Source organism: Neovison vison, chromosome 6, assembly GCF_020171115.1.
Source record: "Neovison vison isolate M4711 chromosome 6, ASM_NN_V1, whole genome shotgun sequence".
Taxonomy (NCBI): Eukaryota; Metazoa; Chordata; class Mammalia; order Carnivora; family Mustelidae; genus Neogale; species Neogale vison.
The window spans coordinates 118,988,537-119,012,515 of record NC_058096.1 but is presented as its reverse complement, the minus strand read 5'-3'; the positions used below and the strand labels follow the sequence as shown (position 1 = coordinate 119,012,515).

At 36.6% G+C, this 23,979-nt stretch overlaps 1 protein-coding gene across 2 annotated transcripts in view; it reads right to left on the bottom strand.

Moving 5' to 3' along the window:
- Window positions 1–22,251, bottom strand: part of LMLN (leishmanolysin like peptidase) — an 83,505-nt gene extending 61,254 nt beyond the window's left edge. For both annotated transcript variants that reach the window (XM_044252138.1, XM_044252139.1), the window contains exons 1-7: window positions 22,033–22,251; window positions 10,983–11,080; window positions 10,283–10,313; window positions 9,363–9,445; window positions 8,750–8,867; window positions 6,197–6,375; window positions 2,107–2,212 (exon numbers count right to left, since the gene is read on the bottom strand). In XM_044252138.1, coding sequence (XP_044108073.1) covers window positions 2,107–2,212; window positions 6,197–6,375; window positions 8,750–8,867; window positions 9,363–9,445; window positions 10,283–10,313; window positions 10,983–11,080; window positions 22,033–22,251 — 834 coding nt within the window. The remainder of the gene's footprint in view (window positions 1–2,106; window positions 2,213–6,196; window positions 6,376–8,749; window positions 8,868–9,362; window positions 9,446–10,282; window positions 10,314–10,982; window positions 11,081–22,032) is intronic.
- Between the last annotated feature and the right edge of the window lie 1,728 nt (window positions 22,252–23,979).

The window sequence follows — 23,979 nt, the reverse complement described above, 5'->3', positions numbered from 1 at the left end:
GAGCCGAAAGCAGAGGCCTTAACCCACTGAGCCACCCAGGCGCCCTGTAACTACTTCTTTATGTATGTTTTGTACACTGAGAATATGTTATAACATATCTAAATAACTAACAATCACAAATGATCATTTAATTAACCAATTCCTTTGGCAAATTTCTTTGCTTACACAAACTGGGGCCTCTGTGTCATTCAAGGCTTGACAAAATGATTAATGGAATCCAAATTATTCTTTTATTCCTGCACTTCTTCTTTTTTAATCTCTGAAGATGCAAAGGACACTCAATTGAGTCAGCTAAGGAAATCTGAATTGTTCTTTATATACAATTCACTGAAGTAATACAAAGCTTAAAATAGTATGATTTGCCTCATCCTGTATAATATTCTAAATACACATTTTTCCCACTCTATCAGCTTGAAAATTCTTCTAAACACTCACATCTTGAAAGCTTATTAGGTATTTAAAGCACCACTGTAATCAATAGCTATTAGCATATATAACTTTAGGGGGAATCTCTGTTAAAAATATAATTCTTGCCATTGTCCAAGATGGGTTTTGAGACTTAAGCGAATATTTAAAATTTCTTAGGTTTTTACAATTTTTAAAATAATTCAAATACGTAAGAAGTAAAAAAGAACTGGAGGCTTATGTATCTTCTTTAAGGTTAAGGTGTTAATTTCACCATATTTTCTTTAAACTTTTAAGAAATAAAACACTGCAGAGTAAATATGGCTGAAGCCCTGTTACCTAACTCTTTCCTCCCTCTTTCTAGAAGTAATCACTACCAAAAAAAAAAAAAAGTAACCACACCTTGAAGTCAATGTGCATAACTTTCATACATGCTTTTACAGTCAATGATATCTAGCTTTAATTTGTGATTCCTTGACTGCTAAAGTAAGTCTGAATACCTTCTCACACATTTTTCAGTCAATTGGAATTTTTTCTTTTGTGAATTGCCTGTTCATAACATAATCTATCTCGTGCCTGGGATCTCTGCATTTATGTTCACTTACGTATTCACTTAAAACCTGTTGTTCTTCTTTGTTTCTCTCAACATCAAATAACTGTAGTTTTTAGATCTTACTTTGAATGATCCTTGTCTTTCACCTCAATTAGCAGGTTCAGTTTACTTTTTTAAATAAAAGAAAAAGACATGAGTCATGTTAGAATCCCCTTCCCTAAAGGACATAAATGCTGTCTGGTTATAATGGAGTTTCACTGAGTCATTCAATGCTGATTTTAAGACAGGCTTGCTTTTCAAGGTCATACATGACAGCTCCTAAATAAGACTAATACATAATTGCCACTAATTTTTTTTTAACACCCTACTATTCATAGTATGGTCCTAGAGCATTTGTTTTATCTTATTTGATCTCCAAGAAAAAAAAATCCACTCTAGTATGTACTACCATTATCATTTTAACAAATGAAACTGAGGCTTGCAATGGCTAAATAATTTACACAAGAGCCCAAAGATTTTCAGTGGTGGAATTAAGAAGATTCACACCTAAATCTGTGTGGTCTATTCTTTCTCAATGACTGCATTTTACTACCATATATTTTCTAAATACATAAATGGCATCAAGACAACATTTCCTAGTGTATTAGATAACTTTAATTAATTTCCTGGACATATTATAAAAGTTCACTAATCTTGACAAATAGGGAAAAAGGAAGGAGAGGTTCTGAATAAGTAAATTTAAATTTTAGAAGGCCTAAGCAGCTCAAGAGGCCTTTTGCACTCAGATCTCTGTAAAAGATAAGAGAGATCTACAATAGCATTATCAATTATCACTTTAGAGTAAAATAAGTTTTTCTAAATTACTGGTTTTTTTTTTTAAATAGTAATCATTTTCTCAAAACTCCTATTTACCCAATGAATTTACTTGCTTAATTATTTTAGGTAGTATAACTCAACCAAGCCATTATCTTAATCATTAAAAATTCTCTATTGGCAGAGGCCTAATAATCTAGGTTTTACTGACATAAATCTAAGAATCCAAAATTTAACATACACATCAACATGACAGCATAATAAGCAGAAAATCAAAGCACAAGAAAACCAAAAACAAAAACAAAAACAAAACAGTAGTTAACAGCAAAATTTACCAGGGCATGAATAATCTCATGTTTTACTGTGGACAGCATCCCAATAAACTCCTGAGGCTGGGTAGAGATCATATTTGGACACAGGTTAGCATATCCTGCTATTGGCCTGTTAAAATAGACATTGAATTTTTTATTATATTCCAGAAAAATATGTATTATGATATTTACTAACCTCTACTTTTATCACCCCCCCAAGTTTTTATTTAAATTCCAGCCAGTTAATACACAGTACAATATTAGTTTCAGGTAGTAACCTATACTTTTCTATAAAACATTGGCAAAGGTAAGAAAAGTCTTTGCTAAATATCGAATGTCGTTTTGTACCATAACATCTAACTCACTGTCTTATACTTTCAAGACATATACCTCTGTTTTCCTATGGTGTGGCTCATTAGCACCAGTCCTCACAAAAGGAAAGTTAATATAAAAAGTAAAATACATTCCAGTGTGATTTTATAAAATATGTTAATATATACCAAAAGAGGGCTGAGAAACTTAAATTCTAACACTAGTTTACTTGCAAAATCATTTTTGACTTCAGCATTTAACTATATTTACAGGCACAGGGGTAAACAGGTTGGTGGAGAGGGAAGCTAGACGTACAATAGGATAATAAGCAAATCATTTTTGAAAGGTGCTCACCTTTCTTATGACCATCTTGCTATTCCCTTTCTAACATGGTCTTCTTTCACATAAAGATTTTTTTTTAATCTTTCCATCATCTTCTTTCAGAGTCTACATTTAATTCTATCACTTTCTGAGCCTAGAACCTGAGAGTGAAAGAGCTGATTCACCCCTAGCATAATTCAGTCAGTTCCACCACGCACCTACCTGTTTTTCAAAACTGTGGCAGACAGACAACAGTAAGGAAATCCAAAGTCCTTTCTCCCACCACTACCCTAACATTTTACCCCTTAAAATGTAACCATCTTTTCCAAAGTAACACTTGCCTTATTTAAGTAAGAAACACATGGCATACTTGGTTCACACTTGAGAACAGACTTACACTTAAAAAGTATGACTGTTACTTACTTATCAGAACACTGCCACATGGCCTCTAAAATACAAAATGGATGTCATGGCCAGGCTTAAAACCCATAGGGACTTCCCACAGCATTTACAATAAAACAGCCCTATCTCTCTGATGCATTTTCTTAAGTTCTCACCCTCAAACCCAGTGTCCACAGAAGTGGCTTCTAACAGCAACAGGCACACATGGATTTTTCCTAACTTACATCTTTCTCAAGCTCTTTATTTGGCTGAAGCTTACCAATGCTCAGGTTACACCTAAAGTTTCAATTTCAAAGAGGCTGTCTTTGCCATAATTTAGATTATGTTTCCCCCTTTTTTCCTTTTATTACAGCACCCTTTTTTCCCCTATAATTTATTATGTTTTGAAATAACATTTATTTCTAAGTATATTTGGTATCTGTCTCCCTCTGGAATTTGTATATTCTGTGATGCACGTACATGTGTTTGTTTTGTTCACCTAGTCTGCTGGCAACATATTAGGCACTGAAATATTCATGGAATGAATTAATGTGGCAGTTTTGAAGGAAAGTTTCTCAAGTAAAAGATTAAAAAAGGGGACGCCTGGGTGGCTCAGTTGGTTAAGCAGCTGCCTTCAGCTCAGGTCATGATCCCAGTGTCCTGAGATCGAGTCCCACGTCGGGCTCCTTGCTCGGCAGGGAGCCTGCTTCTCCTTCTGCCTCTGCCTGCCTCTCTGTCTGCCTGTGCTCACTCTCTCACCCTCTCTCTCTCACAAATAAATAAATAAAATCTTAAAAAAAAAAAAAAGATTAAAAAAGAACTGAAGATACACTTTTTCTTCCAACATCAACATCAGAAGAAACCAAATTCTTCTCCCAGACATGAGAAGACAAAGAAGGGTGGCTTCATATTCACGGATACAAATAACACTTACTCTTTTAGTTACTCATTTATATCAAATATGAACTGAAAGTTAAAAGTGCTTTAAACATAATAGCAGTGCAAAGAAACTGAAACACACCTCTGGGTTATGGGATTCTCATCTGTGTGATGGTTCCTATGCTGGATTCTCTCACCAAAAGACAACTAGATATTTTACGTATGTTCAGCATTGTCAGATGCTGACAGGAGATGAACTAATCTACAATATCCATCTCAACATGGAATTTTATATCCCTCTCCCGACTTTTCCAAGGAAGCCACTCTATTCCCAATACATAAGGTTCACTTTAATATCTTTTATTAAAAAAAAAGGTAATAAAAACTCATTGTGAAAGGGTATATATCAAAACAACATAGAAATATATAAAGAAAAACATGAAAATTCTGTTCTACAACCTACTTCCCTCTAAATTTCACTATCAGAATTAAATGTTATCAATAATTTTGGGGGGGGTGGCGCCTGAGTGGTTCGGCAGGTGAGGCCTCTGCCTTTGGCTCAGGTCATGATCTTAATTAAGGTCCTGGGACTGAGCCCCACAACCAGCTCTCTGCTCAGCAGGGAGCTTGCTACCCACCCCCTGTCCCTCTCTGCCTGCCTCTCTGCCTATTTGTGATCTCTGTCAAATAAATAAATAAAATCTTTAAAAAATAATTTGGGGTGCTTTATTTTTAGCATAACCAGTCATCCCAGTTTGTCCAGGACTGAGGGGTTTCCCAGGATACGAGATTTTCAGTTCTAAAACAAGGGAAATCCAGGCCAAATTGGAATGGCTGATAATCCTAATTATTTCTTTTTCCTTAGCATATTCAAGTACATATATAAACATATATAAATATAAAAATCATATTATATATACTGTTTTACAATGGTCTTTGACTCTCAATAGTATATTGAAAATGAAATTGTGTGTGTAGGTGTGTGCACAATCCATATAGTTTAGTTCAAATTAAGGTAACCATGATTTTGTAGCACTACTATTAGGAAGGTATATTTCACACAGACATCTACATTAAGAAAGTACCTCATTTTATGAGATAACTTATCATTCATTTAGCACTCCAAATACCACATTTCCTTGGTACTGAGACACCATTAATTACAAAAAATCTTAAAGCCAATGACAACTTCTCGGGAAAAAAGGAATACTCTATTAAATACATGTATTTTCACTAAATAATTGTGTGTGTGTGTGTGTGTGTATGCAAAAACATATAGCACTTTCTTTTTCAGTATTACATTCAATCATTTGACTCTAAGCTTTCCCAACATTTAGAGGCTAAAGATTTTTGGGTAGATTTCACAGATCATCAGTTATACAGCATCATGGTAACAGACTGTTTTGCATAATCCATGATGATGATTTTGACCATATCCTTAACACCTTTAGGTAAACATATACCAGTGTTTCCTTTGTATTGCCTACTTGATTCAACTAATTATTTCATTTTTCTTTTCCTCAAATGAACAACACATCAACAGAAATGAAATAGCTCTTTAAATTCAGCTAGTCTTGACAGAGGAACATTCAAGACCTCAGCAATAGTCCTAATATACACATGAACTGGTCACATTGACTCTCCTAGATTTGAGAATGTTACAATCTATCCTGAGACATGGTGATTTCTACTATCTTCAACTGATCTGTTTGGAGTATGACAGGCAATCTTCTGCATATACAATAACATTTTATTTCAAATCTGCTTCACTGAGAAATTTTTAAAAAATCTTTTGTAAATAGAGAGCCTCTAAATATTTTAAGTGATAATTTATCTAAGTGAAGGACACAGCAAGTAATATAACAATTAGATGAACAGTTATTTTGAACATCTTACATATTCAACAGAGGTGCCAAAATTTAAGTTAAAATTGTTTCCTTAGGTATTTATTTACTTCCAAAGGACTCTCCACAGTGGACTTTTTCTCTGGAGCTGGTACTGACATTACCATATGATAACAGTTCTATCACCTGACACTCTCCTCTCCCCCCCATCCCGCCCCACGCCCTGTCACCCCCACTCCTCCATCCAAGCAGGGTACAGTTTCTTACAACTGGAGGCAAGCTGGAAAATGCAAACATCCTGTACTCTAAATGCTTAGGACTCTTTTTAAGAGTTCCCATATTAGATCTTGGAAATTAAGTCTCAGGGGAAAGTTTACCTGTCCATTTTTGCTTCCTGCTGACAATAGGCTGCATAAGAGATGATGTTTTCATGGCTGCACCTCTCGGTGGCCAGAGCACCAACATACAGAACAAAGTCTGCATCCCGGACGCCCTCTTGGTCTTGCACACCCACTGCCACACAGGACCACTTACCCCCACGGCAGACCCTGCATCGCTGCGCCCGTGGTGGGCAACGGAAAATCAAACCAGAGACAAGATTAGTTTTAGAGATTTTTATTTTATGTGAATCCAGATTCTAAATTCGTATGATTTAACAGTTATTACCCTTCAACTTTTATCAAAATCCATTCCTACCTCTACTCAGTTCCTATCTCTAATTCTGAAATTATTTTGCTAAAATTTCTACTTTATGAGTGATAACAAAAATCTATAATCTTAATTAAAACAATCAATTGTTTTTTAAGGGGAGCTAACCAGGACGTAAAAAAAGACAGAAATAGATAAGGTTTTAAACTTTTAAACTTTGACAGTGAAAATTACAAAGGACCTTCTTGTGTATGTGTATATATATATGTGCATATTCCTAGGAATCTACAATTATTTCAAAATTAATTAATAAAAAGCTTTTTATCTAATGGAAATGTATTTTTCTATTAAAAAGTAATTCGTGTATCTTGTTAAAAATTCATATAATACAAACATACACAAAGTAAAAAGTTAAAGTCATCTTTACCTTTTAAAGATGAGTTTAAAGGGTAAAGTCACCCCACCATCACTCTTGTTTCTAGTTTTCTAATCAAATCTTTGCCCTTGTAACATCTGTTTTTTAGAGAACTTCTCTCAAAGCTCCTAAACAATTATGAACTCCAACTTACAGTTTAAAAAATTATTTAATTGTGATTTTTTTGTGTGTAAATAATGTTTTCATAGAGAGAAAAAAACAGAAATCCTCATTTCATTATATTGTTTACTCTTGTTTCTCTAATACATATATTTATAATTTTTCAGTTCAATTACTTTAACCTATTAATAGTGTTAAAAGAAGTTGTGATTTTTAAACATTCTTTTCCATGATCATTCATGTATTAAAAAAAAAAAATCAGGACACCCTCAACCGTTCTTACATCAAGATGTAAGAAGCAGAATTTGGGGAAGCCAAGAGAATAAGAAACAAAAAATACTTCAGAAAAAAAGGAAAGCAATGACTTTTTTTTTTTTTTTTTTTTTTTTAAAGATTTTACTTTTAAGTAATCTCTGTACCCAATGAGGGGCTCAAACAAACTCATGACCCAGATTGATCTGCATGCTCTTTTGACTGATCCAACCATGTGCCCCAAGGACTTCTTAAAATGTCTACAAAATGCCTCTAAATTTCTTGGGAAAAAAGCTGGATAGGCAATTAACAAGTTTTTTAAATTTTTAAACATGTCCCTAAAATCTTTTATACACTATCAAGAACTCTGAGAAAAGAAATAAAAGCTTAGTAAATTAGTTGTATTAGGGCCAACATATAGGCCTCTAAAAGCCTTATGGAGCCTCAAATAACTTAATAAAAAAATTACAAAGAAAACTTCATCTAAACGTAAGCTTAATTTTGGTTACAAAGTAAATGTTCAAGTAATATATTCACTTTCTAGAAGTAACCAGAGAATAGTTCAATAGAGAAAAACAGCTGTGGCAATAATCATATTTACAAATGTATATGTATAATAAATTGGTTTTCCGGTATACACATTTAAAATTTTTATCTTTTTATTGATAAGTAATATATCCTTAATATGAAAAACCAGAACATTACAAATTACATAACTTACCAAAGAAAAGCCCCCCCACTCCAACTCTTAAAGAAAACCATTAATATTTTGGTATGGCTCTAGATTCTTTAGTGTGTGTGTACACCTCTAGATTGTTTCATAATTTTTTATTGTATATGTACATACATTTTTATTTTTTATGTTTTTCAGTTTTATTAAGTTGAATTATCGATTATAATTCTTAAATAAAATAGGCTAACTGATTTCCAACCTTTTTTTCATTTAAGACCTAAATATCTTTCCAAGTCAGTAGATGGAGATCTACTTCATTCTTTAATAGCTGCACAGTATTCCATTATAGGATTATACCATAATTTAATACTAATATAGGATTTATAGTTTTACAAAGAATATCCTTGAACACATATTGCATATTTACAAGTATTTTTATGGAATACACTTCCATATTGGGTTGAAGCACACCATACATATTTTTTATTTTAAAAGATAATGTCAAATTGCCCTTCAAAAATACTTAGTATATACCTGCTAAAAGATGTTTTGGAAGATAAAATTCTAAGCTGAAATGATTCAGCAGTCCCAGAGACAAGTTGAAAAAAAGAGAAAAAAAAGAAAGAAGGTATCATCAAATTCATTTGAAAATAAATGAAAGAAAAAAAAAAAGAAAATAAATGAAAGAATAAAATGAGAAAAATGAAGCTTTTGAACTTAAAACTATAAAAACTTTTTGGTTACACTCACAGATTCAAAATCTCCGTCTCTCAGTTTATTCTAAAGAGTAAAAACAGAGCTGCTAAGAGTAGGGTGAATTACCTGGAGGTGCTCCTCAGGCACTATAACTGGGCCACATTTTGTATGCTCTGCAAATTCCCCAGTACAGTATCTATGGGGATCATTTTCCTTCTGTAGGTATCGGTTTGTTGCACGTTGTCTTCAGTTCATTTGTACATCAAAATTCAATTACAAACAAACAAACAAAACCCATAGAAAAAAAGAAAGAAAACTAGTTCACAGCAGTTAAAAACATTAAAAAAAAAAGCTACTATACTAGTTCATTAATAATAATTACTATTTTTGTTAGAAAAGTGGACTAAGAAAGAATTTTGGTTGCATGGGAAATTCTCCTAAGCTAGGTTTTCAGACACCCAAATAATTCATAAGCCTCTACTGTAGACACATGAGGGAGGGAGGGGATGTGGAGAATAAGCAACTACACCCCAGCAGGTCACCTCATCATAGAAAATCAGGAAAAGAATGATCACCTAACAGATGCTTTCTTATTCCCTTTAAATACCTTGCAGTTCGGTCACTAAGGACAAACATAATAAAATATCCTATATGAGTTTCATAATTTGTCATACTGACAGAATGGGGAGGTCAGAGTACCAAAAATGAAAGAAAATGACCTGTATAGAATGTGACATACCTGCTAAGTAAGATAGTGCCCGCAGGTCTCCGAACCTGAAAAGTCTTCTCTAAATAAGAAATAGCTTGTGGAAAAAGTTTATTCTAAAAAAAGTTGAAAAAAAAAAAGTCAGAATTATAGTTAAAGGAAGAGTATATTTAAAACAAGTAAGCTTAGGATATTAATGACTGAGGGGGAAAAAAGGGAAAACTTTACAATTCTGGAATACAGATGCTAATTAGTCAAAGATGTGTGGAAAGAGAATGAGTCTAGGAGCAAAGGAATTTCCTTATTTTCTTAGTTGAGCTTGGGAAAGAAAATGAAGTGAAAAGTTCCTTCCCCATCTCTACTGAAATAGAATATAAGAATATAGAAGTCTCAACTAATCTAAATTACTTCAAATTTGGGAGGAAACTAGATGACTCCAACATTAAGGTAATTTATGTTAAAATCTTATGTTTAGAAGATCTACTTTAATTTCACCATATGTGTGACCCTGTAACAGCTAAGACACTGTTGACATTAGCACCTCTATACGCAACTTCAGCGTGTCATATATCAGACACATCCACCTGCAGGGGAATGAGTATTTCTACAAGACAATAGTGTCCTCCATGTATTTCAAAAATTGTCTTTTTCACTCTATCTTTAGCATGTTCTATTTCCACAAAACATAAGAGAACAAGGAAGAAAACAGGAAGACTGATTTACTATTAAATTGTAAAATGAGAAGACTAATTTAGCATCAAATAAGGCCAAAATTTTGGTGAATGCATCACAGAGATGCCTTTGAAGAAAATGATAAAAATGTTCACTACCAACACCTTCTATTCATTCATTAAATAATCAGCATATATTTTCTTTGTTGAAGTATAATTTATATATAATAAAGTGTACCCACTTCAAGTATCAAATTCAAGCCATAAGTATTTATGACATACCTTTACGAGGTATCTTTTCTCAGGGAGCAATCTGAAAATCAAGACATAAAACATAAGAATTGCCACGGTGGGCACAGCACTGTCAGTGATCATTAGTTCAGAGTGTATCTGGCAGGAGCCCAAGGAACGCTCTGTGGAAGATCTAATATCAGTCCTCTAAAATCTTAATTTACCTCAAGAAACATTTGAGCTTACTCTGTACCAACACAATGCTAGGCATGATCATTTTATCCCATTCTTTTGGGAAATTAAGGAGAGGGAAAGACATCAGTTACTCCTAATAGCTCTTCATACATGATTACAGATTCATAATTTATCTATTTTCTGAACCCCTCTTACACTAACTGAAAGATTAGACTATCATCCCTTTGGCTAATAATTTTGTAAATGTTCTTATTATATATATTAATACTTTTATTTTTCCTCCAGGTACTTATTGAGGAGGTACCTTCCAGGTATGTTATGACCACAGACAAGTAGATACATACTTGCTCTGTTAAAACTGTTTATGATGTATAGATTGATTTTAATCGTATCCCATTATCATCATCCTTCCAGACTAAAAGGCATTATTAGATCAATTCCATCTTGAAGGTGTATTAGCATGTAGTTCCATGTATGGATCTTCAGGTAACAAATGGAAATATCTTCAATACTTTGATTCTTAATTTCAAAAAAGACAAAATAATGGTGTACTTACTCGTCAATACTTTTATCATAGACAGTCTTGATTCTTAAATGTTCATCAACATCTCTTTTTACAACATGATTTGCCTTAAGATGAACCTTATTTATGACCTGAAAAAAAAGATTTGAAAAATGTTTAAAGGGTGTTTTATAGACTAGCTAATGGAGATTCTAACCAGAAAAAAAATGAAAGAACTAAATAAATGAAGAGTTGTTTCATGCTCACGGATAGGAAGACTCAATATTGTCAGAATGTCAAGTTCTTCCCAATTTGATCTGTAGATTCAATGCTATTCCAGTCAGAATCCCAGAAAGTTATACTGAGGACACCAAACAAACTGATTCTAAAGTTTATATGGAAAGGCAGATCCAGAATAGCCAACACTATGTCAAAGGAGAAGAACAAAGTTGGAAGACTGATACCATCTGACTTCAAGATTTACTATAAGCTATAGTGATCAAAACGTGGTACTAACAAAAGAGACAAACATTTATTGCAGCATTATTTAAAACAGCTAAGATACAGAAGCATCTGTCCCATTGACAGATGAATGGATAAAGAAGATATGGTATAAAAAAAAAAAAAAAGAAGATATGGTATTACACAATGGAATATTACTCAGCCATAAAAAAGAATGACATCTTGCCATTCCTGACAACACGGAGAGACCTCCACAGTATTATGCTAAGTGAAATAAGTCAGAGAAAGGCAATATGATTTTAGTTATATCTGGAGTCTAAAAAACTGAAAATGAACAAACATACAGTGCAACACATGTAATAAATACAAGATACATACTGTAATCACTAGTGCAAATACTCAAATATATTGCATTTTATTGTAATTTAATTACAACTCAATTTAAAAAGTAAAGCAAAGAGATATAGCTAAAAAGTTAAAAGAAGAATCAAAATAGAATATAAAAGAGAGGAAACAAAGAAAAAAGTGGAAGAGAGAAACAGCTGAACTGCAGACCCAAATCCAACTCTCAATAATCATATTAAATGTAAACAGACTATAGAACATTTCCATTAAAAAGCAAAGATTGTCAGACTAAGTAACAGAGCAAGATCCAACAATTTATTTTTACAAGAAACCCGTTTTAACTATAAAGACCTAAAGGGACTGAAAGTGTAAGAATGGAACAAGATATATTATGTAAACATTGATTTAAAAAAAAAAAAAAAAAAAGCCTGGGGTGCCTGGGTGGTTCAGTGGGTTGAAGCCTCTGCCTTCAGCTCAGGTCATGATCCCAGGGTCCTGGGATCGAGCCCCGCATCGGGCTCTCTGCTCAGCGGGGAGCCTGCTTCCTCCTCTCTCTCTGCCTGCCTCTCTGCATACTTGTGATCTCTGTCTGTCAAATAAATAAATAAAATCTTTAAAAAAAAAAGAAAAAGCCAGAGTGGCTATACTAGTATTAGACAAAGTATATTTCGAAACAAGGAATACTATCAGGGATAAAGAGAAGGGCAATACATAGTGCTAAATGAGTCAATTCAACAAGAAAACAACGATCTAAAACATGTAACCACCTAACAGCACAGCTTCAAACTACATGAAGAAAAACTGAAAAAATAGACAAATCCAGTTATAGCTAGAGGCTTCAACACTTACACCTCAGTAATCAGTGCAGACCAGAGACAAAATCAGTAAGGATATAGAAGACCTATGTAGCACTACAACTAACTTAACTGAACTGACATTTATAGAGCACTTGCCCCAATAATAGCAGAATGTACATTCTTCTCAAGTGCATATTGCAACATTCACCTAGATAGATCACATTTTTGGCTCTAAAACAAATCTTAAGAAATACAGAAAACCTGAATCATACAAAGGATGTTCTCTATCCATAACAAAATTAAGTTAGAATGCAATTACTGAAAGAAAACAGGGAAATTTCCTAATATTTGAAAATCAAACAACAAACTAAATAATCACTAGGTTGAAGAGGAATTCACAAAAGAGATTAGAAAATATTTTTATAAAGATCTTATTTTTAAATCATCTCTATACCCAACGTGGGACCTGAACTCACAACTCCAAGATCAAGAGTCACATGCTCTACCAATTGAGTCAGCCAGGTGTCCCTAGAAAATATTTTAGTTGAATGAAAATCAAATTACAGCTAATTAATATTTGTGGAATACTGCTGAAGCAGTGTTTACAGGAAAATTTATTTTTAAAAACCCTCTAATTATCTAAGCTTCTATTTTAAGAAACCAGAAAAGGGGGGCACCTGGGTAGCTCAGTCAGTTAAGTTTCTGCTTTGGGCTCAGGTCATGATCCCAGAGTCTTGGGATCAAGCCCCACACTGGGCTCTCTGATCAGCAGGGAGTCTGCTTCCCCCTCTCCCACTCCCTCTGCTTGTGTTCTCTCTTTTTCTCAAATAAATAAATCTTTAAAAAAGAAAGGAAGGAAGGAAGGAAGAAAGAAAGAAAGAAAACAGAAAACGAGCAAACTAAAAAAAAAAGAAGAAAATAATAAAGAGTAGAAGCCAATTAAATGGAAAAACAGAAAAATAATAGAGAAATCAATAAAACTAAGAGCTAACTCTTTGAGAAGACTAATGTAACTGATAAACCCCTAAGCAGAGAGACCAAGAGAAAGAGAGAGAACACCAATTACCAATGTCAAGAATGAAACAGGAGATATTACTACAGACTTCAAGAATGAAACAGGAGATATTTCTACAGACTTAACAGACTGTGATACTGTGATTTACAATAGGAAATATGTATTTGGTTTTTGCCCCATTACTGACACAGAGTTCTTAACATCTTAGAATTTCCTAAGTGAGGAGACTGATAAAGGTGTCTTTTGTTAAATTAATGAGGCGACTTTTGGAAAGCACCTAAGGATGGGGACTGATTGCCAGTGGAGCCAACCATGTGATTAGAGGGTTGGAACTTTCAGTCTCCACCCCTTCATCTCTGATGAGGAGAGGGGCTGCAGTTGAGTTCAATCCTAATGGGTGATGATTTAATTAACCATGTCTATGTGATGAAGCTTCTATAAAACCCAAGATGATGAGATTTGGATTTTCCTATTGGTGAACACTGTTAACCTTAAAAATAAAACTGCTGGTTATTTTTCCAGCAAAAATGGATTTGGGAATAGAAGAAAACTGCAATCCAGGACAAGCATGATACAACAAAACCATAGGCAAATCTGAAGAACAAAGGAGAGGGATAATACTCTTACAGAGAGAAAAAGGAAACTGGGAGGGCTATTATAAGCAAAATGTCTACTGGAATACACTGGGAGTTCAAAGTATAAAGGCTTTTCATTGGCTTAGTTGTGAGTCTCTCATTGGCTGGACTATTGCCAGGGAAGGAGCCAAAACATTCTTCCTTCTACTGGAATAGTAAAATAGTATACACATGCAAGGTCCGTCACTTCCTGTTAGGTCTGTAATTGACAATGAATGGCAGGGCATGAGAGTTCCCTCTTGCTGGCCTCCCAGCTCCATTCTAAACGAGGTTTCCCCTTTTATTGATTTTCAGACCATATGAAAGAGATTCCTAGGGAAAGGAATGCTCTGATGGGGGGTAACTCCTTGCCCTTTCTCTATACCTTGCCCTATGCACGTCTTCCATCTAGTTGTCCTTGAGTTATACTTTTTTTTATAATAAACCAGTAATCTAGTAGTAATTTTTTTTTCTCTGAGTTCTATGAGCTGCTCTAGCAAATTAATCCAACCCAAGGAAGGGGTTTTTGGAAACTCCAATCTATAATCATTTGGTCAGAAGCTCAGATGACAGTCTGGACTTAACAACTGGTGCCTGAAATTGTGGAGTGTGGGCCAGTCTTACAGAACTGCGGAATCTGATGCTATCACTGGGTAGATAGTGTCAGAACTGAGTTTCGGTTTGTGTAGGAGAGTTACTTGGCAGTATGTGGAAAACCCCCCACATGTTGGAATTGATACCAGAACACTTTATTACAGACATTTAAAAAATCTAAAGAGAATACTAAGAAAAACGTTAAGCCCATAACTTTGACAACTTTAATGAAATGAAATTCTCTGAAAGATATAATGTAATCAAAAACACAATGAAGAAGAAATAACTTGAATAGTCCACTATCTATTATAAGAAAATAGTTCATAGTTTACAACTCCCCACTAAAGAAAATTCCAGGTTGAGATGTCTTCATTCATGAATTCTATTAAACATTTAAGGAAGAAACAATAGTAATTGTATGCAAGCTCTTCCTTAAAATGGAAGGGGAAGGAATATTTCCAAACTTATTCTCTGAGGCTGGCATTACCCTAATACTGAACCCAACAGTTATCGGAGAAAAAAAAATCTACAGACCAATATCCTTCATAAATATATATGCAAAATCATCAACATCAAGTTAAATCCGGCAAAACGTAAAAAAAGGGTAATACATCATAACCAAGTGGAATTTTAATCTAAGGAATGCAATGCTAGTTTATCATTTAAAAATTTCAAACAATGTAATTCACAACATCAACATACTAAAGAAAGAAAGTTACAAAATTATATTAATTAATGCCAAAAAGACATTTAATAAAATTCAGGGGTTCCTAGGTGTCTCGGTCAGTTAAGCATCTGCCTTCAGCTCAGGTCATGATCCTGGGGTCCTAGGATCAAACCTCTGACAGGCTCCCTACTCGGCAGGGAGTATGCTTCTTCCTCTCCCTCTTATCCTTCCTCATGCTTGCGCGCTTGCTCTCTTTCTTTCTGAAATGAATAAAAAATCTTAAAAAAAAAATTCCATATCCATCCATGATAAAAACTAAGAATAGAAAGTAATTTTCTCCACATGGCAAAGCACATTTGCCAAAAATCTAAAACCAATACACTTTTTTCTTTTAAAGGGTTTTTTTTAAAAAAGATTTTAATATTTAAGATTTAATAATATCTACAACTAATATTCTTCTTTTAAAAAGATTTTATTTATTTGAGAGAAAGACTGCCAAAGAGCGCAAGTGGAGGGGTAGGGGCAGAGGGAAAAGGAAAAGCCAACTCTCTGCTGAGCAGGGAGCCCAGACCTGAGGCAGGGGTGGTATCAATCCCAGGACCCAGGATCATGACCTGAGCTGAAGGCAGACAATTAACTGACAGAGAAACTCAGGTACCCCTACAACTAATATTCTTTTTTTTTTTTTTTTAAGATTTTATTTATTTATTTGACAGAGATAACATGTAGGCTGAGAGGCAGGCGGGGGGTGGGGTAGGGGGTGGGGGAAGCAGGCTCCCTGCTGAGCAGAGAGCCAGATGCGGGACTCAGTCCCAGGACCCTGAGATCATGATCTGAGCAGAAGGCAGAGGCTTAACACACTGAGCCACCCAGGTGCCCCAATATTCTTAATAATAGAAGACTGAATGCCTTCCTAAGACCAGGAACAATGCAAGAAAGTCTACTCTCACCATTCTTATTCAACGTCATATAGGAGGTCACAGTACAAAAAAGCAATATTAATATTAAATATTTAATATAAGCAAAAGATACATATTGTAATCCCTAAAGCAAATACACACACACACACACACACACACACAGAGGTTAAATAAAAGAATGAAAGAGATATATCACATAAGCTCTAACATAAAGAAGCTCAAGTGTCTCTATTAGTATCAAGACAGAACAGACTTCAAGACAGGAAGTATTACCAGAAATAAAGTGATATTTTATAATGATAAAGGGTTAATATATCAGGAATTGTAAATATGAATGTATCTAATAACAATGGATTCAAAGTCTACAAAGCAAAAACTGATAGAAGTAAAGAGAAAAGGAAAAAATTTACAATCTTAAGAGATCTTTAAGACCTTTGTCTGAGCATAGGAAGTGCTTAGAGTACCATCAATCACGTTACCTTATTGACATGTATAAAAAGCTATAATCAATAACTATAGAATATATATTCTTTGCAAGTATACATGAAAAGTTAAATAGGATACAGCATATGCTGAGGTATAAATAAATCAATCTCAAATTTCAAATTTCTGTCTTACAGAAGACACTCTCTAAATAACAGTGACAATAAGATCTAGAAAAGGACCCAACATTTAGAAATTATATTTAAACATTTTTAATAACCCTCAGATTAAAGAAGAAATTACCAGGGAAAAAATAAAAACACTTTGGATCAAACAACAATTAAGCTCCCCTACTCTTGCTCTCTTGCTCACTCTCATCTATCTTAAATAAATCAATATAATCTTAAAAAAAAAAAAAGACAACTCTCAATTAAAGATAAATAAATAATTACCAAAGCTAGCAGTTGGTTATTTAGGATGTCTTTATGCCAAAAAATTTAACAGTTTAGATGAAATAAAGTCCTTAAAAACATAATCCCAGAACCCTGGGAACTGAAGGTTCCCTAAAGGTGCCCTGAGCTGAAGGCAGTTGCTTAACTGACAGAGCCACCCAGGAGTCCTGAGACAAAACTAAACTAATGTTAAAAAAAATAAATTAAAAAAAGGGAATAATTGTCGCCTGGGGTATCTGGATAGGGAAAACTGACTGGCACAAGATGGGGCAGGGATCTTTCTGGAGACATAAAAATATTCTGTTATCGGGGCACCTGGGTGGCTCAGTGGGTTAAGCCGCTGCCTTCGGCTCAGGTCATGATCTCAGGGTCCTGGGATCGAGTTCCGCATCGGGCTCTCTGCTCAGCAGGGAGCCTGCTTCCCTCTCTCTCTCTCTGCCTGCCTCTCCATCTACTTGTGATTTCTCTCTGTCAAATAAATAAATAAAATCTTAAAAAAAAAAATTTTAAAAAAAATAAATAAAATAAATTTTAAAAAAATTAAAAAAAAAAAAGAAATATTCTGTTATCATGTGGCTACAAGCTTCTCATGAACTACATGACTGCATTTATTAAGTTCCAATACATGTAAATTTAGCAGAAAGCTTTTAGAGGCACATGGCTGGCTCAGTTGGTAGAACATGCCACTCTTGATCTTGAGGCTGTGAGTTCGAGCTCCATACTGGGCACACAGGTTACTTAAAAAAAAAAAAAAAAGTTTAAAATAATATTCCTTTCTTCCTTCCTTTCTACTTTCCTTCCTTCTTTGCTTCATTTTTTAGAGCACTGAGGGGCAGAGAGAGATGGAGAATTCTCAAGCAGGCTCTACTCCCAGCACAGAGCCCCAGGTAGATAGAGCTCGATCTCACAACTCTGAGAACATGACCTGAGCCAAAATCAAGAGCCAGAACCTTAACTGACTAAGCCTCCCAGGTGCCCCAACAACAAAACTTTAAAAAGTAACAACAAGTGGGATGCCTGAGTGGCTCAGTCAGTTAAGCAGCTGCCTTCAGCTCAGGTCATGATCCTAGGGTCCTCGGATCCAGTCCCGCACTGGGCTCCTTTCTCAGCCGGGAGCCTGCTTCTCTCTCTGCCTCTGCCTGCCACTCTGCCTGTGTGCACGCTTGCTCTCTCTCTCTCTCTGACAAATAAATAAATGGAATCTTTAAAAAAAAAAAAAAGTAACAAGTGAGAAGATGGAGAATGGGTGGAAGTATATGAAATATGAATGAGAGAATATGGTAAGAGATAAAGCTGGGTGATGTGTCCATGAGCGTTCATTATACTATTCTGTTTTTTTGTTTTGTTTTGTTTTTATTTATATAATTAAAAAATGAAACTTAGAGGTTTGGGTTGAAAACAAGTTAAATATGTCAAAAAAAATTTTTTTAGTTGGTTCTATACCCAACATGGGGCTTGAACTCACGGATCAAAAGTCTACATCCAACATGGGGTCTGAACTTAGAGATCAAGAGTCTCACACTCCACCAACTAAGCCAGCCAGGCGCCTCCCTACACCTCCCCTCCTACTTCCCACCCATCCTCCCAACATGTTTTGTACTTCCCACCACAACCCCAAAATGTTACATAATTTCCTATAGCATTTAACAGAGGTGTAGTCACTAGTATGAGTACAATGAATAATTCTTTTTTTTTCTTAAGATTTTATTTATTTATTTGAGCATGAGTGGGGAGAGGGGCAGAGGGAGAGGGAGAATAAGACTCCCTGCTGAGCAGGGAGTACAATACTGGGCTCATTCCTAGGACCCATGACCTGAGCCAAAAGCAGATGATTAACTGACTGAGCCACCCAGGCACCTACAATAAATTATTCTTGCCTATACTATGTTTAGGTTAAAGCTAAGACAATGGTTAGGAGGACTTGCTATTATATAGTCTATGAAGAACCAGGAGATTTATTAAGAATAATAAGTCTCAAAAAGAACTTAATAGCTTGCTTTTAGTATCTGAAGCACCATCACAATTGAGTTTGTTTAGCCAAGAGGCATGAATAGGAATAGTGGGTAAAAATTTCCGGAAGAGTTTTCGGCTCTATAAAAAGAAGAACTTTATACTGGTGATCTCCAAAAGTAAAGGGGCCGCCTCTGGAGATAATCTCTCTATCCACTGAGATGTTCAAAAAGAAGTTGGAGTTTTGAACCCTGGCAACAATCACTAGATGAAACTGCTATATGTTTCCTCCAATGGAGAGATTTTGCAGTTCTTTCAATAGTTTTATCTTCCTGTAATCTAAATTCAAAGAAAGAAGCACAGGGTTTTGCAGGAATGGTTTTGTTGTTTTAGTTGTTTTTAAAGAATTCATCGGGGGTGGGAGAATTGTGGCTATATTGTTAAAGGGTACAACCTTGCAACCAGTAAGTAAATAAGCCCTGGAGCTCTAATACAGCACAGTGACTATAGTCAACAATACTGTATTATAAACTTAGAACTTGCTAAGAGACTAAAAAAATAAATAAAATTCAGCCAAAATGCAGTGTCATGATAAAAGCTGAAATATAGCTATAAGCCCAAACTTAGTATTTTGGCACATATGGTTATAACAGTATGCACAGAACATTTTGGAAATTATCACAAAAATGAGTGGTCTTAGATTTCTGGGCTGAACTGAAAATTCCAAGATTAGTCTTTCTTAATAAAGTAATAAGACAATTATAAAATCAATCATAACATGCCACCCTGCCCCAGGTACTCTATCTCCTTTCCACAAAGAACACTGATTATTGTGGGCTCTCTAAATACTGCTGAGGAATCAGACATAAACCTCATCCAAAGGAACCTTACAATTTTTTTTTTTAAAGATTTATTTATTTAACAGACAGATCACAAGTAGGCAGAGAGGCAGGCAGAGAGAGAGAGGAAGAAGCAGGCTCCCTGCTGAGCAGAGAGCCTGATGTGGGGCTCGATCCCAGGACCCTGGGATCATGACCTGAGCCAAAGGCAGAGGCTTTAACCCACTGAGCCACCCAGGCACCCCTGGAACCTTACAATTTAACTACAAAAGCAAGACTACAAAGAAATGCCTGAGAAATAAACCTTCCCCACACAGTAGTACTTGGTTAAGTGCCAGAAGAGATTACAGATAAGACATACTATGAAATGGAAAAAAACATTCTGCTGGAGTGGTTTCAGTTGACTGTCTTGAAGATAGGGAACTTTAACTAGGATTAAAAGAACGTAGGGCACCTGAGTGGCTCAGTGGGTTAAAGCCTCTGCCTTCAGCTCGGGTCCCAGGGTCCTGGGATTAAGCCCCGAATCAGCCTCTCTGCTCAGTGGGGAGCCTGCTTCCCTCTCTCTGCCTGCCTCTCTGCCTACTTGTGATCTCTCTCTGTCAAATAAATAAATAAAATCTTAAAAAAAAAAAAAAAAAAGAATGTAGCGAGGGAGAAAAATGGAAGGAGGCAGGCACTTGCAGGGTAGGAGAACAGGGTAAAGCAAGCAATGTGGTGAAGTAACTTGAAAATAAGCATGAATTTTGTCTTAGAGAGCCCCCCAATAGCCTTCCAATGTCTTTAGCTCTCCTAACCTTTGGGTCAGTAGTTTCCAATGTGTGGTCTTTGGACAAGTATCATCATCAACCACCTGGAAGCCTGAACTGCAAATTCTGGGTACCATCCCAGACCTAATGAGTCAGAAAGTGGGGGAGTGAGACAGCAAACTGTGTTTTAACAAATCCTTTAGGTGATTCCGATGAACTCTCAAGTTGAAAACCACTGCTGTACAATTGCCTAAGTAGAACTCTCAGCACAGGAAAGCCATCATGTTCTGAGTGCCTAACTCAGCCACTTTGCTGGGTGCAGAAAGGGAGTTAAAACTGTTAAGAGTAGGCAGTTTGTGAGGTTCTCACAAGATGCCGCGAGGCCAGCAAAGAGGAAGTCATGGCCATCTATGAAGAAGAGGCCTGTCCTGGCTCCACTCCAAAAGAAAACCACAAGGGACTGCCATATTCACAGCTTGAGTGACCTCAGCTCATTATACAGTTGTTTTATCATTAGCACTGCGGTTATGAAGGAGCTCCGCCTCTGAAATCTGCACGAGAGTTCTTTATCGGGCAAATAAGGCAAGAGAAAGGGCATAACCTACATTCCTGGAAGAGACCACCCTGTTTCCAAGAAATCCTCATTTCAAGTAATGAATATTCCACCCCTTTGTTAACAACTGTCAATAACAGAAACCGAAACACAGTGGGCTCAGACCTTCCTTGAGCGCACCCTCTCTCACATCTCTAGAATGTAGTTTTACTTTAAGAAACTTTCCTGCTTGGGGGCGCCTGGATGGCTTAGTCTTTAGGCGCCTTCGGCTCAGGTCATGATCCCAGGGTCCGGGAATCAAGCCCCACATCATACTCCCTGCTTGGCGGGAAGCCTGCATCTCCCTGTCCCACTCCCCCTGCTTGTATTCTCTCTCTCCCTGTCTCTCCCTCTGTCAAAGAAATAAAATCTTTAAAGAAAAAGGAAAGAAAGAACGAAAAGAAAGCTTCCTGCTTGTACTGCTTATGTACCCTGTTGTCTGTCCTTGAATTATTTCTCCTGGCAGACCAAGAGCCTCCAGCGACATCTTTTGCAGGAGCTGGGTCAAGGGCTCAGGACCCAAGGATCACCCGGTAACAAGGGCAGGTCCAACTCCCAAGAGTTCAGTTTCCGGTCCAACTTCGCTTTCTTCTCCAACACACCTTGTTCCAGCAACTACCCTCTACATCTTCGCCTCTCGTGTTACTTTACCCTCACAGCGCCCGTTCCCGCCCCTCCGTCGCCCTACCTCAGTCTCAGAGGGGACGTGGTGCCGGCAGGGAGGGGAACTGTCCAAGGAGACAGGAATTGATGTGGAGCTTGCCCAGAGGCCGCCCAACAGGAGTAAAACGCCTTGGACCCATAAAGACCTGCTCCAGCGCCACTGGCTAGGGCCAGGGCCTGAACCCGAAAAACCTGCAACTCCGTTCCATTCGGCCGCCATCTTCCGGCCGAGCGTCGTTACCATGGAGTACGTGACGTCTTCACCCTGGCGCCAGCCCCGCCCCTCGCTGCCGGCGGAGAGACGATTTTCGATTGGCTAGCATCACCAACCAGATCGCCCCGGATGTGAACTGCATCACGGTCGTCGCGTCTCAATTCGGGAAGCCTGCCAATGAATGCCCTAATGCCCTTTCGCGGCCCACGTGAGTTGGGCTGTAGGAAGACTAGTGGGTGTTGCACGGCAATGATTGTTTAAGGCCATTTCTCTTTAATTCAGTTTCTCACCTTAAAGATAGGCATCCACACTGGGTGCCATGTGGCTTAAACAAACTGATGTAAAACCGTTAACGGTTTAGCCCTCTGTATAAAAGATGAATGGAATGTACTTTCATTTTTACTTTATTTTCAGTCACCAATTTTAGCACCATTTAGTCATTTCTTATAAAATCAGTATGTTCGTTCCTATTCAACCCCATCCCTTAACTGTTAATAAAACAAAACAAGAATTAGGGGTCTCTGTCTTTGTGCAGCATTTGACTTGATCTCTGGGATAGTGAGTTCAAACCCCACAATGGGTGTGGAACCTACTTAACACAAAAAACAAACAAAAAAACCCCCAAAACAACCCACAAGAATTGCAACTGCATTTAACCCAGGAAGAGACCAGGTGGATCCTTGCCATTAAGGAAACTCTACCTTCGATCTAGGCCATGAGTAACTATAAAAAAACTGAAAATTGGGATATTATCCCCAAGGCCCTTTAAAAATTAAAACTAGTACCTGGAAGCACTGAACTGGAAGTTATTTATCCAGAACCGAATACTGTAAATTACTATACTAGGAACTGGGGAAAGGAAAGAAAGAATAGCCCCAAGATCGTACAATTCATTGGTAAAGATCATGTACTCAAACTGAAAGGTGGGGCATTCTACCAGTAAAGGCTTATTACATAATGAGTCTATCATCCCCCAACTAGTGGAAATTGGGACTCCAAACCAAATTTATCACTTTCAGGACATGTGCTTTTTCCACTACAAGATGACAAAGAACCTGTGAATTCTGAACAGAGAATAGCACCAGGAAACATCAAGTTCCTAGTTTTAACAGTTGTGTCATGCTGGGGAGAGGCTGTTTCAGAGATCCAGCCAACCAACTGCTAGCCATCTGAGTTCATTTCTCTGAAACCCAGGATTCCTCCAATGGTACCTCTGGCTTGAGGACCATTTTTGTACTCACCAAATCTCATGGGAAGAGAAATGCATAAAGCCCTCTCTCATTTACTAAGTGCTCTATTATTAAATCAATTCAAGAAGATGAATATCCATGCAAGATTGTCTTGCCACTGCATTTACTCAGGTCATCCTAAGGATTCTTTTTTTAAAAGATTTTTATTTGACACAGGGGGAGAGATCACAAGTAGGCAGAGCAGCCGGCAGAGGGGGAAGCAGGCTCCCTGCTGAGCAGAGCCCCACGCAGGGGTCGATTCCAGGACCCTGAGATCATTACCTGAGCCACCCAGGCGCCCAGACCTCTCTTCTTTGCTTAACTGTCCACTTCCTGTTTTCACCTCCATTACTCTACCATCATCCTACTCAATACCATATTCACTTAACTCCTACAAAGGTGACAGCTTTATGAGATTTCCTCCTCTGTAAGCCTAATCCAGGCACAAATATCCAGCTGCCTTCCTGGACGTGCTCACAAGTGAGTACCCTATAGCTTCCTCAAACTCATCACCCTTCCGCCGAAAGAT